The sequence below is a fragment of the Sebastes umbrosus genome, chromosome 1, assembly GCF_015220745.1.
Source record: "Sebastes umbrosus isolate fSebUmb1 chromosome 1, fSebUmb1.pri, whole genome shotgun sequence".
NCBI classification, from domain to species: domain Eukaryota; kingdom Metazoa; phylum Chordata; class Actinopteri; order Perciformes; family Sebastidae; genus Sebastes; species Sebastes umbrosus.
In genome coordinates, this window is record NC_051269.1 from 8,938,300 (window position 1) to 8,958,341 (window position 20,042).

General features: G+C 41.3%; 1 protein-coding gene across 1 annotated transcript; it reads right to left on the reverse strand.

The window, feature by feature from the left end:
* Nucleotides 1-248: 248 nt before the first annotated feature.
* On the reverse strand, nt 249-19,955 carry slc6a11a (solute carrier family 6 member 11a). The gene is made up of 14 exons (XM_037786436.1): nt 19,746-19,955; nt 13,130-13,264; nt 12,906-13,046; nt 11,827-11,914; nt 11,067-11,199; nt 5,674-5,808; nt 5,482-5,585; nt 4,979-5,103; nt 4,676-4,788; nt 4,435-4,572; nt 1,787-1,889; nt 1,461-1,561; nt 573-743; nt 249-399 (listed from the first exon to the last, which is right to left on the reverse strand). The coding sequence occupies exons 1-14, from the start codon at nt 19,918-19,920 to the stop codon at nt 286-288; spliced, it is 1,776 nt and encodes a 591-aa protein (XP_037642364.1). The 5' UTR covers nt 19,921-19,955; the 3' UTR covers nt 249-285.
* Nucleotides 19,956-20,042: the final 87 nt, after the last annotated feature.

Genomic DNA, 20,042 nt, shown 5'->3' on the forward strand with positions numbered 1-20,042 from the left:
TACATTCAATATCTGTAACAATTCCAAATATAATTTAATGATTAAAAAAACTCCAATATTAGACATTTAATATACTGTATTCAGATAGAATAAAATACTAATTACTAACCACCATATACTATACAGTATATATATAAATATATACTGTATATATATATATATAAAGAGAGAGAGAGAGAGAGAGAGATAGAGAGAGAGAGAGAGAGAGAGAGAGAGAGAGAAAGAGAGAGAGAGTAAACAACCACGTGTTAAAATAGAAGTTATTTTTAAAGGATTGACATTTCATTACACATCGCCGTTTTGCCCGCCATCAGGGACATGCAGTGAGGCGCTGATGCTTGCCATTTCCTTTGTCATCACTGGAAGATTACCTGCAGGTCGGGAGCTTGTCTTGATACGCTGGAGGAAGGTATTAATATTGTCAACGAATATCACTTGCAGCAGAACATGCACTATGCACCGGCGACACAAAATAGGTTCCAATGAAGTTTAGAAAACTTTAAACTACTACTGCTTCTTAAAACTGAAAAATACCAACTATAAAATAAATAACACTAACAACCACCACTGACCTGCCAGAGAGTTCCTTTTCCTTTGGCCAGTTTGCAGACCATGGTGACTGGAATCATCGTAAGAGATGACATGGCCAGAAACCAGCCGATCCAGTACGCCCACCAAGGATACACATAGGAGTTGTTGAACCTCAGGGGGGTGTATTTCAGGAGCAAAAACACAAGTGTGCCCTTTAAAGGGAAGCAAAACACAATTATATGAACATTGTTGGATCAAAAGGAACTGCTTTGCAAGACAACAGCTTGGGTCCATGTTTACTTCCTGTCAGCTGTTGTCGTTCATATTCACTGCTACAGGAAATAAACAGGGACACATTTACAATGTTTACATTTACAACCGTGAAATGGGCTTCGTCCGAAATCACATACTATGCAACGTACGTTTGTGTGAATAAACAGTAGTATGTATCTTTTTGGACGCACTGAGCAGTGATTTATGTCGTCACTTCCTGAGAGCCTTCTTGCCGGTTGGAGGCATGTAACCATGGTAACTCGTGCCAACCTCATGTGACCAAAACAACGGTTTGTGAGAATCAAAGTCTGAATTAATTTAAAATATATATTACGCCTAGCAAAGTGAAATCTTACAGTTAAATAGAAGTGTTATTGATGTTACAGAGCTGACCGTCAACGTCCGTTATGAATGTTAACTTCACTACTGCATTGCATTGTGTGATATTTATACCGCTGTAGTGTCCAGCGTTGCATACTGTAACATTTCACCGGAAATAGTATGCAATACATGTACTATTGGTTTCACATTTAGGTTTCGGACATTATAAAATATCTCACATACTGTTTTAGCGTACTAAATAGCATGTTAGTATGGAATTTCGGACGCAACCACGGCCTTAATATAATTTATTCTGGCCTCTTTAAAACACCTACACTGCATGTGAGAGGGGTGGCATACATCCAGCAGTACTTGATCAGTGATAGAGGTTTGTACCCAATCATGTCCTCAATGTTGTCATAGAAGCGTTCAGCACCTTGGTCAGAGACAAACACGTCACACATAATATACATTATGTAGTATACTAAAATTTCACTATATACTTCATTTAGCCAATTTTTCAGGGCAAGATCATTATATATTCAAAGCCTTTATAATCAATACATTGTGTGGAATTGGGACATTGGTCATAATGTTGCACAATTAGTGTCATGAAACATAAAAACCAAAGACAGTTGTACCATTGACAACTGTATCTTACCATAAATCCATCCAATAACCACTGACTGGAAGATTGCCATCAGAAGAAGAGAGGGACCACTGCAAACGTAGTGATCAAAGATCTGCAGGATGTATGCGCCAGCCTAAAATGAAAACAGGTAATAAATTGGTTTAGATACCAACTGTCTTTTATTTTGTGCTGTGTAAACAAGCTTCCACTGGTGTCAGTCCTAAACTAGAGGCCATCAACCCAACCGGTCGAGGCAGATGGCCGCCCAGCCAGAGCCGGGTTCTGCCCAAGGTTTCTACTCGTTGTTGAAAGGGGAGTTTTTTCTTGCCACTGTCGCAAAACAATGCATGTTCATGGGGGATCTCTTGTTGGGTATCTAAATTATAGAGTACGATATAGACCTGCTCTATATGAAAAGAACCTGAGATAACTTCTGTTATGATTTGACGCTATATAAAAATAAATTGAAATTAATTTTAACACTACTATCTTCTTTAACACTTTAACGCAAGCTCAGTTTTAAAGCTAGAGTGAAGATCCTGGTATCATATGAAACTAGAAAACCTAATGAATCCATTGGTACCAACCATATCATACTAGCGAAAGAGGCTAAATAACGCTTCAAATGTGTGCTAAATTTTGATGAGGAAAAACTGTCATGACCATTTTCAAGGGGGTCCCTTGACCTCTGACCTCAAGATATGTGAATGTAAATGGGTTCTATGGGTACCCACGAGTCTCCTCTATACAGACATGCCCACGTTATGATAATCACATGCAGTTTGGTGCAAGTCATAGTCAAGTCAGCACACTGACACACTGACAGCTGTTGTTGCCTGTTGAGCTTCAGTTTGCCATGTTATGATTGGAGCATATTTTTTTATACTAAATGCAGTACCTGTGAGGGTTTCTGGACAATATCTGTCATTGTTTTGTGTTGTTGATTGATTTCCAATAATAAATATATACATACATTTGCATAAAGAAAGCATATTTGCCCACTCCCATGTTGATAAGAGTATTAAATCATTGGCAAAAATTTCCCTTTAAGGTACATTTTGAACATTAATTTGCAATTAATCGTGATTAATCATGGACAATCATGCGATTAATCGCAATTAAATATTTTAATCGATTGACATATATATATATATATATATATATATATATATATATATATACTGGAAAAAACAAAGTTCGTAAACTTGTGTTTGGTGGATTATTTCTCTGTTGTTACAATGCTAATGGTCATTGTATTTTACATCGTTGGAAAGCCTGTTTATTTACCTTCGCAATGATGTCCAACTTGTAAGGATCTTGCATTTGTGGGACGAGCAGCACAGCTGATTATGTGGGTAGCGCCCAAGAAAAATTTGCCAAAATGCTCTGCCAATGGTAAACAGTGTATTCTCATAAGGCTACCAGGAAGCCTGCAATGACTACCCTTCACCGTCAGGCCCATTGGCGCTGGTGTCGACAACACAGACAATGGAACCTGAACATGTGGGGGAATGTCATGTTCAGTGATGAGTCCCAGTTCTGTCTGCCAAAGTTGGATGGGAGGGTCAAAGTATGGAGACGACACGGAGAACGCTATGCTGATTGTTGCACCGATGGAGTAAGAGCTTTTGGTGGGGGCAGTGTCATGGTGTGGGGCGGCATCTCCCTCACTGGCAAAACAAGGCTTGTCATCATTGAAGGCGAACTCAATGCAGTGAGATATCGGGATGAGATTCTGCAGCCAGTGGCAATCCCATATCTCCACAATCTGTTACCTAACTTCATCCTCCAAGATGACAACGTTCGCCCCCACAGAGCCAGGGTTATCACAGACTACCTCCACAATGTGGGAGTAGAGAGAATGGAACGGCCTGCCAAGAGTCCAGACCTCAACCCATTTCAACACTTGTGGGATCAGCTTGGGCGTGCTGTACGTGTTAGTGACCGACACAACCTCGTTGGCTGACCTGCAACGAATCCTGGTTGAGGAATGGAACGCCATCCCACAGCAACGTGTGACCAGATTGGTGACCAGCATGAGGAGGAGGTGCCAGGCTGTTGTGGCTGCGTATGGATCTTCCACCGCTACTGAGGCTCCTGACGGTGTATTAAATGAATAAAGTGTAAAATTGCCTATATGTCTTGTTTGTTCCTTGTTATTGATAGAGAGTTCAATCATCCAATCCACCAAACAACTCAAAACAAGAGTCAACACCAACAGGAGAATACACTTTTTACCATTGACGGAGCATTTTGGCAAATTTTTCTTGGGCGCTACCCACATAATCAGCTGTGCTGCTCATCCCACAAATGCATGATCCTTACAAGTTGGACATCATTGCGAAGGTAAATAAACAGGCTTTCCAACGATGTAAAATACAATGCCAATTAACATTGTAACAACAGAGAAATAATCCAGCAAACACAAGTTTCCGAACTTTGTTTTTCCAGTTTATATATATAGTATATCTGGCAAAGTACCCAACTACACACACAGGCACACACATGCACACACACACACAAACACAGAATCACAAGGTGAAAACAATACCAGTGTTGCTGTCGTGGATGGTAATAAGAAAATAAATGGTAAAAGATACAGTTTATTGATCAGACTTCAAAAAAACTCTCACATGATGAATTGCTTACGTCACCAGTGACCACCAATGAATGCTTACTTGTGACACCAATAAGAGGCCAAACACGTAGCAAACAGCACAGATTAACATCAGAAGAAGCTCTCTGCGGTATCCCTTTCGGATCTGGGAAGGGTAGTTATCCGACAGAGAGGTCATGATGCTTTCAAGCCCAACAAACTGGAGAATGACAGAAAGACAAGTCAGCGCAAAGACAAGTTAACAAAAGAAGAACCACCGGAGGACATTATTTAAGGGAGACATAAGGAAGGCTGCAGCTGACCTGTCCGTCTATTCCTAACAAGATGATCATGGTGAAGAAGCACACGGACCAGACTTGAGGACACGGCAGAAGGGTCACAGCTTGTGGGTAGACGATGAATACAAGGCCAGGGCCTGCAGAGTGAAACCAACAGAGTGATCCATTGCGGTCTGCCACAGTGTCTTTTTAGATACAGCTTTATCTATTTTAGGTTTAAAAATCATCAAAGATAAGACTGAAAATTAAAATGAAGAAACAACTTCATATAGTCTGACAGTTTGAATGACCTACTGACATTGGCAGAGAGTAGATTCACACTCATACCTGACTCAGCAACTAAAGAAATGTCGACACCCTGTTTTTGTGACATGTAGCCCAGAACTGAGAAAATGGCGAAGCCAGAGATGAAGCTGGTCCCGCTGTTCAACAAGCAAAGATAGAAGGAGTCCCTGCAAATCAGAAACAATCCTTTATTTGTCTCTTGGTAACACAGGCCTGTTAAATTATTACAGTAAAATAATATACAGAACATGCTTACAGACACCTTGATATTCAAATTACAATAAAATAACTTTAAAATAAAAATTAGACAGATATACCGTAATAGATGGGTGATGGATACAAATAAATGAAAGCTAACATAAAAATAATTTTATATGGAGCTTTTTGTTTTTTTTATGCAAGGCTACAACCATCAGATTTAGGACGTTGATTGTGTTTTATTAGTAGAAAATAGTCTGACAATAAAATATTTGGATGCTGTTAGCTTAACACAACTGCAGCCACTAAAATAGTCTTTATTCTCAGTCATATCTTGAAGTACTCACTTGTAACAGTTGTTGTTGTACTTGTTGTAGCTCCCAAGCGTTGTCAGGCATCCCAAACATATGGCATAGGAATAAAATATTTGAGTTCCAGCATCCATCCAAACCTATAAACCAGTGACAAATTAGTATACTCCTGTGTTTGTTACTGTGCAGAATAACCCAATGCAAATTAGAATATGGTCAGAATGATACCTGTGGGTCAGCGAGCCGTGCAGGATTGGGGTACAGGTAGTACTTGATACCGTGGAAGGCTCCAGGAAGAGTCATTCCTCTGATAAACAGCACCACCAACATGGCGAAGGGGAATGTGGCTGTGAAGTAGGTCGCCTACATTTAAACAGAAAGTTATTTTGTTACAAATTAAAGAATACCACTCTGTAACCTACGATTTTTGTAAAAGTTTGCTTGAGACATTAGGATTAATGCTGGGATGTCGGGTGGTCATTGTTTCGGTAGTTTTGCAATACACCGCAGTTGCATAATTCATAAAACATATCGCACCAATCATAGGTCATTTCATTGAGAGAGCGTTCCTATTGGCTGAACTTGGTGTTCCTTGACCAGATTTCACAATGGCGGCGGCGTCACAAACTTTCTCATTTTACAGCTAAACTGTGCACTACAAGATGATTCTGAAAACACTTGAGGTGAGAAATAGGCATTAAAGGGACTGTTTGTAAGCATATTCATGCTCGCATATGCTGTTCAGACAAGACTCCAAAACAAACTACACGGAGGCACCAAAACCGCAAAGTTATATCTAGTGAAGCCCGTCTTGCTAAACAGTGTTGGCCGCGGTCGTAGGACGCGGGGGAGACCGTAGCTTTGGTCTCCAGAGTCTCTGTTGTACTCTGCTCCTCTGCCTGCCTGCTTGCCTTCACTCAGCTCGCTCCACCTCACGTTCATGCGCCCACACTACACACTGCAGAAGACTTCGTAGCTCTGAGAATATCTAGTGAATGTACAGTGGACGTTTGTGCAGAAATAAATGCTGCAGCTCCTCCAGCGAGAAACGTTATCGTCTCCGACCGGGTGCCGGTGTCTCCCCTGTTCCCTCCCCGGCCGCGGTCGGGAGGCAGAGGCAGGAAAAGCCAACACTAGGATCAGCAGTGATTCATGGAGAGACCTTGCAGGTGAAATATAGTGATATAGAGTGATATTGTGGTTTTAGCTGACGTGTGTCGCCTCACTGTTTTGAGCGATGCTCGTTCATGTCTATTTAGAGCGAGCACAAGCTCGAGCCCGACGCTGACTTTCGTTGACTTAACGGCCACAGGTGTCGCTGTTAACAAGCATTTCTGAAAGTTACAAACAGTCCCTTTAACGTAACATAATATTGATTCATATTTGATCAATGCTGCCTAGTTTGACCGTTTGGTCATAGACAGCAGCTGGACAGCAGACCTCAGATCAGCTCTTACTGCTTGTTTTCCTCCGGTATGTGAAATCTTGCAGATGCCTTTAGGAGCATCAGAGGACACCGGAGGACACAGAGGCACATGATTTTTTTCAGGTTACCTGTTTCATGTACTGCTGTCACGATATAGTGACTGTTTTATAAAAATAACTTTTTTTTAATCATATTTGCTCCAATCTCACTACTTCAGCTTTAAAGGAAGAGTGTTTAACAATTATGGGTGGTCTATTGGCAGAAATAGAATATATTAAAGCTGCAAGCAGCGATGAACGGGCCCTCGCCCCCGCGGGCACGTCTGGGGAACGCGCACGTCAGGGTACCCGCTGTCGTTCATTCCCGTGAAAGTCGGAAACTGCACGCAACAGTTAGAGTGAATTTTCTACTTGGAGCATGTGGCGCTGGAAATGAACTGTGAGAACATGTGGGGCGTCCATTAAAGCACTTCTATGAGGGTGGCTGGCAGTATACAACCATTTCCTGTTGTCAGTAGGTGGCGCTATGACTTTCACTCATAATACCACGTATATGTCTTCAGGCCAAGACTCTTATAAAACATGTCAAATTTGGGGAAGATTGGACAATGTATAGTCAATTTACTACAACTTCCTGTTGCCAGTAGGGGGCGCTATGACTTTCACGCATAATACCATGTATATGTCTTCAGGACGGGTCTCTTATAAAATATGTCAAATTTGGGGAAGATTGGACAATGTATAGACAATTTACAACAATTTCCTGTTTCCTGTAGGGGGCGCTATGACTTTCACTCATAATGTTACATATATGTCTTCAGGGCTGGACTATTATCCAGCTTGTGAAGTTTGGGGCAGATCGGACTATGTAAAGTCAAGTTACAACAGCATCCTGTGTCATGGCGAAACATCAGAATTCGCTGCGCTGCCACAACAACGCCGTTTAGCATAAATACAAAAGCTTCGCAATTTAGTATCATGAAGGTGTTGAGATTCTGCTACCCAACTTTGAGATGGATCGCTTGTATCCTCTAGGAGGAGTATCGCAAAGTTCCATACCTAAAAAGTGACAAAATGGCGTCTTTGCACATCACGTATGATATCACAGTTCGAGTGATCAAAAATTCCTTCGCAATTTAGCATCACAGTAGTTTGAGGGTTATACCACTCAAATTTGACGCAGATCTGATAAACTCTCTAGGAGGAGTTCGTAAAAGTATGCATAAAATACATGAAAAACGCACATATTCCAATATGGCCGACTTCCGGGTGGGCGGAGCTAATGAAACCCGATGACGAATATGTTAGCAATAATGAGCAGGATGTACCTACCAAATTTTATGAATATAGGATAAACTTTGACCAAACTACGGCCTTCCACGCATTAGGGGGCGCTATAGAGCCCACTAAACACGCTGAACCCAAAAACTGTACGTTCACGTAAAGTTCACAGGTGTTCATCTTTTTGACAACTTTCATGAGTTTTCGCGTATCCCAAGGGCGTCAAAGGCATGTTCAAAGGATAAAAGACATAAGGGGGCGCTAGAGAGCCAACATGCCACGCCCAAGCAAAATTTCACTACTAAAATAAAGTAAATACTAGTTTGGATGTGTGTGTAAAGTTTCATAATTTTTTGTGCATCCTAAAGTCCTCAAACATGTGTTCGTAAATTTAAAAAAAACGCAGGAAGTCCAACATGGCTGACTTCCTGTTAGCCGAAAAAATCTCAAAAATATTTAATCCAGGTATGAGGGCGTGAGTTATGACATACATGAATTTCGTGAAGATCGAAGAAACTTTCTCTGAAAAACTGCCTACATTAGGGGGCGCTATCTCACCTTTGGGGTCCTGGCACTTTCGTGCTCGGGCCCTAATAATCCTTAGAAAAACAATAGGTTTCCTTGCACTTTCGTGCCAGGACACCGTTGGGGTCCTGGCACTTTCGTGCTCGGGCCCTAATAAATATGTTTTCTTTAGTGTATAATCACCTGAAAACAAGAATGGTGTTTTCGTTACCTTAGAATGAGCTGTTTATATCTACATAGGGAGCAAGTCCTCTCTTCACGGAGCTGGCCGCCATGTTTCTACAGTAACTCAGAACGAACAAACCACTGTGTTAACTTTTCCTGCTTGGGTTGATAAAGTCACTCACTCTGGAGTTAACCCTCGCCGTCACTCCTCTCAGCCGCCGGGAAACACGAAACGAGAAATCTCTGTTGGTCTTGTGGAGCTGCAGCATTTTTATTTCTGCCCAAATTGCAACTTCCACTCTACATTCACTTGATATTCTCAGAGCTAAACTAACTCTGTCTTTAGCTCCACTAGCTCACTTGTTAGCTCACTCACATTCGCCGCCACTCTCTCTCTCTTGCTTCACCACTCACTTCCCACATACTCCAAATAACCTACGCTATTCTTACAACAGCTCTAGAGAGGGCCATTCACGTTTTAGACGTCGGCCACCGTAGTTCCGCTGCACGCTTGGCACACGGTAAAGGCTGCAATCTGCAACCTCACTACTAGATGCCGCCATATGTTACACACTGTACCTTTAACCTGGGAACTATGTATCTGACCCACTGTGCATTGGACTGAATTCAGGGCATGTGTGAAGCTGAAAATGTGTCGCAGAAAAACTGTTTAGTTTTCAAGTGGACAAATAATAACTTAATTAACCTTATAGGTGAGGGAAGCCAAGACGGTGCTCTTATCCTACCAGAGGATCCAAAATATGGGTGTAGGGAGTAAATCACGCTACGTTACCATGGATCTATTGCAAACATCTCTCTCACAGAAGAATGTGCCAGTTAGCGTTTCTGGTTCCCTTTCTAACAATCACAGACTTCACGCTAGACCTGCTCATCCACTCCACCCCTGGAAAGTCTTTTTCTATTTATATAACCCTTACATCGCATATCGTAAAATTTGCCTCAGGGGGGTTTCACACTCTGTACAGACTCTGACAGATGGGAGCAATGGCTTGTAGCCAAGTTTCACACCATAGTGAAAAAACATCATTCTTTACTGACGTCACAGTATTTGATGACTGCCGCAGACCTGTATGCATGTAAGCATGCACACACATGAGAGCCAACTGGTGCTTTTGGCATTCATCCACAGATTACGAAAAGGTCGGTAGAGAGAAAAAAAACAGTTTTATGCCTGTCATACAGTATCAACTTAATGTATTTCATGTGATCTCAGTCGGTGATGTGCCGTTACCAAATGGATGACTCTGGTCTATTGGATGAACTAGGGCTGTTAAAGTTAACACGATAAAAATGTGTTAACGCAAATTTGTTTTAACACCACTAATTTCTTTAACTCATTAACGCAATCGATCTTTCGGAGGTTGTAGCGGGCTCAGTTTTAAAGCTAGAATGAAGATACTGACATCGTATGTAACTAGAATACCTAAGAGATCCATTGCTAACATGTCATAATAGCTGGTCCCAAAAGAGGATAAATAATGCTCCAAACTTAAGCTAAATTTTGGCGAGGAAAAACTGACATGACCATTTTCAAAGGGGTCCCTTGACCTCTGACCTCACGATATGTGAATGAAAATGTATTCTATGGGTACCCACGAGTCTCCCCTTTACAGACATGCCCTCTTTATGATAATCACATGCAGTTTGGGGGCAAGTCATAGTCAAGTCAGCACACTGACACACTGACAGCTGTTGTTGCCTGTTGGGCTGCAGTTTGCCATGTTATGATTTGAGCATATTGTTTTATGCTAAATGCAGTACCTGTGAGGGTTTCTGGACAATATCTGTCATTGTTTTGTGTTGGTAAATGATTTCCAATAATAAATATATACATACATTTGCATAAAGCAAGTATATTTGCCCACTCCCATGTTGATAAGAGTATTAAATACTTGACAAATCTCCATTTAAGCTACATTTTTAACAGATAGAAAATGTGTGAATAATTTGCGATTAATCATGATTAACTATGGACAATAATGCGATTAATCATGATCAAATATTTTAATCGATTGACAGCCCTAGTATTATTCGTTGGAAAAGAAAACTTCACGACTGGTTTATGATGATGATCTTTGAAAATGCATTTACTCTCACCGAGTCCCAAAGTAAAAACAAAGAATTTAAAAGTGTGTGTGGGAAATGAAAAGTAATAAACATTGCGTGACATTTCTGAGTTAGGAGTTGTCATAATTCAGTCTTACCTTTCCTGTGGATCTCACTCCCTTCCAGACACAGAAGTAGCAGATGACCCAGGCCAGAAGAAGGTACAAAGAAAGGTCCATCTGTATGTTTCCCATGGCCTCTATGCCAGTGGATATATTCAGCACCCGTCGTCTGTAAGGACCAAGATATCATTAGCCAATTATTTGGTGAAATATACATCTTAGCATTTCTCACATATTTAGTTCTTATTATATGTTTTTTCCTCCAACCAACTAAACCAACTGACGTAAAAGGTTAAGCTTTGTGCATAATGATAAAAATACAATTTAGACATGTTTATATATTTTTTGGGAGGAAATCACAGGCGTAGCTAATGGCTTCATTGCATTTAGATGTCCAGATAATCCAGGATGCAAAACACCAGAGTCCTGGGGCACTTAAATGGAATGCAGCCACTATTAGTGTTATTAGTTACATCTGATTGGAGCTGTTGAAGCTCAGCAAACTATTCAAAATAATACATGATTGAATGTGCAATGAATGGCCCTTCACACCTTCAGTTCACAGGTGTTTTCAATTATTCTGGCTGATTAGACCACTTTTTAATGTGTAAATGGTCCCGCCCTAACAGATACTGCAAAAAATATCAAGAGTGATGGAGATGTCAATCGAACACAGTCTGTACATGTCCAAGTAGTCCTGACAAGAGGTCTAATTGGCCAAAAATAAATGAATACACCTGTGCTTGAGTGTGTGTGAGTTCAGTGTCAGTTCAGTCTCATTTGGTTAGAAACTTACTGCCAAAACTCTATAACAGACGATGTTGCATTCACAGGCGCGGTCCAGTTAGCAGTGGCATTATAGTTGTTCAATACCACACAAGAATCTAAAATATATCAAAGTATTGTTAAACACAGTTAATGCATGCATTATTATATCAGTACTACATGATACATTAATTGTTGCATACTGATACAGTTACCCGTTTAGGTAAATTTCAGTTGCCTAAACCAGACATCATACTTAAAGGGACTATTTGAACTTGGGACTACAATCAGAAATGCTTGTTAACAGCGACACCTGCGGCCGTGAAGTCAACGAAAGTCAGCGTCCTGTTGCTCGCGCTTGTGCTCGCTCTAAATAGACATGAACGAGCATCGCTCAAAACAGTGAGGCGACACACGTCAGCTAAAACCACAATATCACTCTATATTTCAGCTGTTTGGCAGTAATGTTAGCTGACCAGACGAAGGTCTCTCCATGAATCAATGCTGATTCTAGTGTTGGCTTTTCCTGCTGGCTGAAGCAGGAAGAGAAACGTTATTGTCTCCAAGCACGCCCGCAGGGACACACCGGCACCCCGTCGGAGACGGTAATGTTTCTCTTCCTGCTTCAGCCCCACTGATAACATTTCTCGCCCCGTCACTTCACAAGACACGGGAAACCTCTGTTGGTCTGGAGGAGCTGCAGCATTTATTTCTGCACAAACGTCCACTGTACATTCACTAGATATTCTCAGAGCTAAACTAACTCTTCTGCAGTGTGGAGTGAGCGCGGTGTGTGAGTGAAGGCAAGCAGGCAGCGGAGCAGTGACTCCGGCCACACGCGAGCGCGCATATGCGAGCGCGCATGTGTCCCGACCTGGTACATTTATACGCTTAAAAAGTTACAAACAGTCCCTTTAATTATAAATACAATGAAATAATGCAACATTGTCATATTAGTATGCTATTCAAATTAATTGTGTAAATGATAAAACTTTCACTGATATTTTACATAAATGTATATTTACTTAGAACAAATACAAGGAATATTCTAATAGTTAGTGGTGTATGTGTGGGAGAGAGACAATGCTCTATGAAATATAATGAATTTACCTGTATTCCATGTGTTATTACAGGTGGCCCATGCCAGCTCGCCAGAGAAGGAAGCGAAAAGGTAGAGAAACGCCCAGGCTAAGATCACAATGTAGCTGATACATCCATAGAAAATGATAATTTGGCTGGCGTATCCAATGCCTGGAAACAGCAAAAAATGTTAACATTGCATTGCCATTGTATTTCCCTCTTAACTTGATAAACTCCTGACAGGTATACCTCACCTTCAAACAAGGGGCAGACCTTCCTCCAGCACATGACACCACCCTGACTGGTGTACTGGCCCAGTGCTATCTCCAGTAGGAACAGTGGGATGCCACAGGCCACAAGGAACAGTATGTAAGGGATGAAGAATGCACCTGCAAGTGTGAATAAACGTGCATGGTATATCACACACACAAAGTACATCGTAATCACATAATTTTTCTGATTTCTGTTATCCTTGGATATTTTCTTTCACCATAAATTGATGATGTAACTGTTAACAGAGTGAAACACCGTGGAAATAGCATTTTACCCTTTTAAATAACCTCTGACAAAAATGAATCGTAACTAGAGACGGGGGGCGTAAAGTGGGGTGGCCAATGGACCTTTCCCCACTTCCTACCCCACTACTTCCGGCACCCCTGCTCGGACCTAAGTGAACCTAAGTGGATACACTCCAGCATACACCTCTCTTGTTGACTCATGCAGTGCCAGTCATCTCACTAACTGTTAAAAAGACTGAATGCATGTAATACATACATGTGAACTACATATGATGAAGGGAATGTGAAGTGATGTGATACAGTGTGGACAGACAGAAAATAAGGACAAGTAAAATAATTTGTTTTTCTATGACATGATTCGGATGTAAATTTAATAGTGTGAGCTTCACACATTGGAAATGTAAAGAAATGCATACAGAAAAAAAACACGCACATGCTGCTGAATTTAAGATGTTGATGATGTCAAAAAGTGAGTTTTGGATATCAACATTTTCTAAATGTTCACACATAAGAAGCTTATTCAGCTGGTTTGGGTGGAGCTGAGCAATGTTAATAAATGTTACTTATAATATAAAATATGAGTAGCTCTCGGACACTTTCATTTTGTCAAAGTAGCTCTCAGAGGAAAAAAGGTTGGAGAACCCTGCTCTTGAGCTATCTCTCTGTCTCTGTCTGTCTGCTTGTGTGTGTTTGTGTCTCTGTCTCTGTCTGTCTGCTTGTGTGTGTGTGTGTGTGTCTGTGTCTCCGTCTGTCTGCTTGTGTGTGTGTCTGTCTCTGTCTCTGTCTCGCTCTCACAACTGAAAAATATGTGGAATAAGCACGTAATTCAAAATCCATGATCACAAACAGCAGTGACATTAGGCTCTTTCTAAGAAATGTAGTGAATTGATTTTGAAATGTGATTGGGCGGAGGGACTGGGAGGGAATCGAAGAAATCAGAGGAATCAAAACTCCGGCGCACAGCAGGGAGAGAGGGGAGGGAAGTCAAAGGCGTTTGTGGGATGCATATTTTATAATCTTATCAGAATCAGATCATTTATGTCATATATAATATATATAACTTATTTATTATCAGTGTGTATTCTTGCCAGATTCACTCGTGGCACATGGAGAAAATAGACCAGATGCTGAAACTATCGCCGAGGATCGCGGGCCAGCCACGGAGTTCCGTGGCATGTCGCGTCCATTGTTAACAGTACAATTGATTTATGGTACATGTCCCCGTCCTTTCCACGCTTCCCATTCATTGTCTATGTAAGCAGCCGTGCAATGCATTCTGGTAGCGTAGCGGCATTACTAGAGAGACGGGGCGTCATGGTGGCCGCTCCTCATTTGCATAAAGTTGAGGTCTAGGCAACTTTATGCAAATCAGGGGCGTCCGGTGCGACTTGCCGCCTCTGGAAACTCCCTAAAAACTTTTAAACTAACCGTTGTCGATCCAAAATAAAAACAGATTTAGCAACTGCATGGCTTATTTCTTGCATTAAATGTTTTCAGACACACATTTCGGTGAACTATTTTCGTGATAAAAGAGAAGAAAGTTTACAAACGAGCCGCCATGTTGTTTCCGGTTTCAAAGCTGGGAGCAGCAGCACACGAGGGTAAAGCGTTCATCCAATCAGATGCCGAGTGCCTTGTGTCTAGTGGCAGCCCATCAAGCGTCCAATACTGGGAAGCAAGGCGATCCCTCGCGATAAAAAAAGCCCATGTGGACATGTACCATTACATAGGTGCTGAAAGGACACGGGCAGCACTTCTCCAAAAATTGCTAGTCTATCTGAATCCGGGGTAACTGGCAACACCCTTATTAACTCCCTGACAGCCGTAGTTAGAGTTTCAGTCTTTGCCAGAGAGTTGAGACTGTCTTGTGTTTATCCTTTCAGTGGTTTATTAGTTCTGTTATTTGTGACTTTGGTTTCTTGGATTTGGGTTTTCTTTTTTATGCAGTCATTCTAGTGTTTCCTGTTTTATTTTGAAATTCACTCTTCCTGTGTCTTGTCTGGTTTTACTTCCTGACAGACAATCACAAATAGGCGGGAAACAAACAAAGGCAGGAAGGATTATAGACCAGTGTGCAGAAAGGATTATAGACCAGTGTGCCTAGAAGCACTTGCCTTGTGCTTCTAGGCACACTGGAATAAACCACTTAAAGGATAAACACAAGACAGTCTCAACTCTTAACAAAAAGAAAACATCCAATGTCCTCTGGCACAGTGCAAAACCGTGACAAAGGTGAAACACTGACTGAAACCAAACCAAACCTGTGATCACTGATTTCTTGAAAATTGATTGTAATGTACGATGTTGTATTATGTGATTTTATGTATGATGTGGTGTTATGTATTTGTTTTTATCTATTCTTAAAAGCCTAACCAGGGACAAGGTCTTTAAATTAGCTACGGCTAGAAGTCCTATACATTGCATCGGTTGCACTTTAATGAAATGTGACGATGCCTATGTATTGTCCCTGTCAAATAAATTAATAAAATATAATAAAATAAAAAAATAAATAAAAAATCCTATCAGATGGGGGACCCTGGGATAAAATCTCTCCTCCGTGGTCTAATTTGTGTCAGTTTAGAGGTTATGATATGTTTGTTGCCTATGTGAAACCATTTTTTTTTTTTTTTTCAATTTACATAAATAGTGAACAATAAATATAATGCACTAAGGTAACATAGACCAGCAGGATTTTTAGTGCAGAGGTCTTCTTGAAACATGCAGACTAAAAAGTATATAGTGGAAACTGAAGAGATTTAAGATGGAAACCAGAGTTGACACAGAAACGGTTGGATTTTATTTTACCAGAGTTTAGTCATGAAGTTGATTCTGAAGCCTGGTTTTGTGCCAACTATCTGCCTGGGACTGAAACAATGACGGGGAGTCAGTATGTATGTAAATAACTCAAGCTTTCTTTAAAACTTTTGGGTGGCTTTGATGGCATTACAGTTAGCTAGCTGGAGCATTAAGCTAGTGCTCTCGATAGATTGAGCCCTCAACAATATAAGCTGTGACCTTACAGCTCATCAGTTGCCCTAGATTCACCATAGGAGACACATTTTGAATATGTGCACTTTGGATAGAGTTTGGAGTTGGATGGTTAGTCTAATTCTTTTGGGAAAATCAGTGAAATATGCCACTTTTAAAGAGTGGTCTTATCTGAACTTGAACTTCTTCGCCACTGAATTCCTTACTTTATGCTCTTTACTCAGCATGTAAGAGACCAGTGAAGCAGGTTTTGTTCAGGTTCAGTGTAACCAGTATCACCATATTACACAATATGTGAATTAGTTCAATCTGAGGGATGTGAAATGAGCCTGAAGCTGTGGGCACACTGCCCGCATGAGGCTCGAGTGGCGTCTGCGTCGCGTGGTGGCTGCGTGAAGCCGTGGGCACACTGCCCGCATGAGGCTCGCGTGGCGTCTGCGTCGCATGGTGGTTGCGTGATGCAGGAGTATGGTGTTCACACTAGACGCTAGTTGGCTGCCTGTCAGCTGTGTTTCTGCTGCTGCTGTCAGCCCTTTCTTTCTGCATAGAGTTTGCCTTTTAATGGCCATTTAACTTCATGATAAATATAAATTAAAACTCCGTACTGTATTCATTTATGATGCTTTCCAAGTCACTGTTTGTTCCACATCACTGTCCGGCACATATTTCAGAATAAAAGCCTCGTGTTAACAAATGAAGGAATTCTGTGCAAAGAAAACCCGCTTTAGGGCTTTTATTTCGAAATGAAAGCAGGAAGTGTTGATTTAAACCCCAAACTTTATCAATTCTTTGAGCTCTCAAAGTGACTGCGTGTTCCACAGCACTGACTGCTCATATTTCAGAATAAAAGCCTTGTGTTAACAAATGAAGGGATTCTGTCTATAGAAAAAACACCTGAGGGCTTTTATTTTGAAATGAAAGCAGGAAGTGTTGATTTAAAAACAAGTTTACTTAACTTTACTTTTTTCATCTCCGTAACATATTCTACAGATAAACCTCGAAACTGTAGTAAAGTCTTGCAGGTATGAAGTTGATATACAGTCAATAGATCACCTTCACTGTCTGTGACATATTCTACAGATGTCCAGACATGTAAACTGTATTATGTAGCTGATATGATGTCCATATACTGTCAATAGATCACCTTCACTGTCTGTTGCTGCTGGGACACGCAGCCGAGACGCGAGGGGCTCGCGCGTCTCATGCAGGCAGTGTGTCCACTCTAACCTGTTAACATGGACGCCGAAATAAAAAACAACACGCCACGCGAGCCTCATGCGGGCAGTGTGTCCACCACTTGAGGAGCATTGTGTCATGACTTCAGAGAGCAGTTCCAAAGCACACTGGAGCACACGGATTTAAAGCTAGCAAGCTGCGACTGTGCTCGGCTCGTGATTGGCTCTGGTGGGTGTGTGGGCGGGACCTCGATACTGCAGCTCCCCCACCTGATCGCTCCATGTGACGTCAAAATCTCAAGATGGCAGCTCTTGTACCCTGGATATTTTGGCTTCACTTTTGTACAGTGGAAGGAGGTGGAGACGCATTGTCCATCTACATATACAGTCTATTGTAGATATGAAAAGGCATTCTGGACAGTCACCCAAAACAGTAGTTAGGACACAAACAAATGCAGGATTTGATGTGAATTTATGGCCTATGCTGATAACTCCTGTGCACTGACTCCAAACCACCCAAGTATTTAAATGGACAATGTTGGGATTTAAACCTGCAGTAGGCTGAATATTTTTGGCATCATTGGGCAAAAATCCCATAATAACCTTTCAGCATATTGTAATTCAAGTGATCTGAGAGAAAACTAGACTTCTGCTCCTCCTCATGTCTCTGTTTTCAGGCTTTAAAACATCTAGCCCGTGACGGGAGACTTTGACCAATCACAGGTCATTTCAGAGAGAGAGCGTTCCTATTGGCTGTGCTCAGGTCATGTGACCGGTATTTGGCGTTCCTTCACCTGATTACACAATAGCGGCGGCGTCACAAATGTTCTCATTTTACAGCCAAACCGTGCACTACAAGATGTTTCTGAAAACATTGGAGGAGAGAAATAGGCATTAACGTAACATAATATTGATTCATATTTGATCAGCGCCGCCTAGTTTGACCGTTTGGTTGGAATTGGCGAGAGATTGACAACCGGCTGTCATAGACGGTTGCTAGGCAGCAGACCTCAGATCAGCTTGTTTTCCTCCGGTATGTGAAATCTTGCAGATGCTGTTAGGAGCACCGGAGGACTCAGAGACACATGATTTTTGTCAGGTTACCTGTTTCATGTACGACTGTCTCGATATAGCGACCGTTTTATAAAAATAACTTTTTAAACTCATATTTGCTTCAATCACGCCTACTAAAGCTTTAAGGCGGTAAACTGTGTTAATTACTACGCAGTTGGCGTCGAAACTTTAGTAATTAATAAAGTTTACTGCCTTAAATGCGTGTGCTCCAGTGTGCTTTGGAACTGCTCTCTGAAGTCTCTCCTGTTACGAGCATGGTGTTTTGTAAGAAAATAAAAATCGGAAGATTCAGCGAAGAATGTGCTTCTGCTCTTTGCACAAACACAGACGGCACATTATTTTCTTAGCCTTTCATAACTTGTCAGATCCTTAATCGTCAGATGTGAAGCAGAGGGAGACAGATTGAAATCGAGGAGAGATTTAGCATTCAGGGTTTGTGATTCAGGGATAAAAACTGAGTTTGTATGATAATGCATTCAGCAGTTTATCACGTTTACTGGATGTTTTCCAAGCACAACAGGTGTAGTTTCTCTCAGTCCACTGGGATCTTTTTTTCCTAGTGTTTTAATATTAATATTAATATAGGCAACAAGTAAAGTAAAACAATCTTATAAGTATGCCTTTGTGATAATAAAACAATACTCTAACATCTTTACCATCATTTTTTTTTTTATTTGTCTAATTTATAGACAGCAATGACAAAGTTTAAAAAGTTTGCATTCAAGATCTGACACTATACTGCACTTTTTTTTAAAATGGAAGTTGGAATAGCAATGTTAAACTAAGAGAATAATAAGTAAGGGATAATGTACAGGGAGCCGGTCATTGTGGCCATGCCGGATCCCGACGCGGAGTGACCCTGAAGGGGATTCTTTCACAACAATGACCCGCTATCTGTACATTATCCAGCTTATTACACGGCTACTTACTTAAGAAATCAATAATTTCCCACAAAAACGCTCCGCCAGAGCCACATATCAGAATTGCGGCCATAGCAACGGTCTGTTATACATAGCAACGGTCTTCTATAAAGAAATAACAGACCGCAGAACGGCGTGATTGACCAATCAGAATCGAGTATTCAACAACGCCCTGTAATAAAAAGTAATACTCACCACCACCATTCTTGTAGCACAGATATGGAAATCTCCATATATTTCCAAGTCCAATGATAGCACCAGCCACAGACAGGATGAACTCCTTTTTGCTGCCCCATTTGCCACGCTCCTCGACTGTTTGGGAAGCAGCCTCAGGAGGGAGATGGCACAGCCTGTACAGAGACCCGGCCATACCGCTGAGGGAGAAACGCTCTAATGACAGGAGTGGCCAAAGTCCTTGAGTTTCTGGACTGACTCGATGGGGATTGTCTTATGTAGATTTATACTTACCTAACTGACATACTGCAAAGGTAT

Coding starts and splice junctions, on each gene's coding strand:
- slc6a11a (XM_037786436.1), bottom strand. CDS start 19,920: ATGGCCGGGTCTCTGTACAGGCTGTGCCATCTCCCTCCTGAGGCTGCT. Junction 13,047..13,129: donor GGTCTGCCCCTTGTTTGAAG/GTGAGGTATACC, acceptor TGCTGTTTCCAG/GCATTGGATACGCCAGCCAA. Junction 11,200..11,826: donor TCTGTTATAGAGTTTTGGCA/GTAAGTTTCTAA, acceptor TGGTCCTTACAG/ACGACGGGTGCTGAATATAT.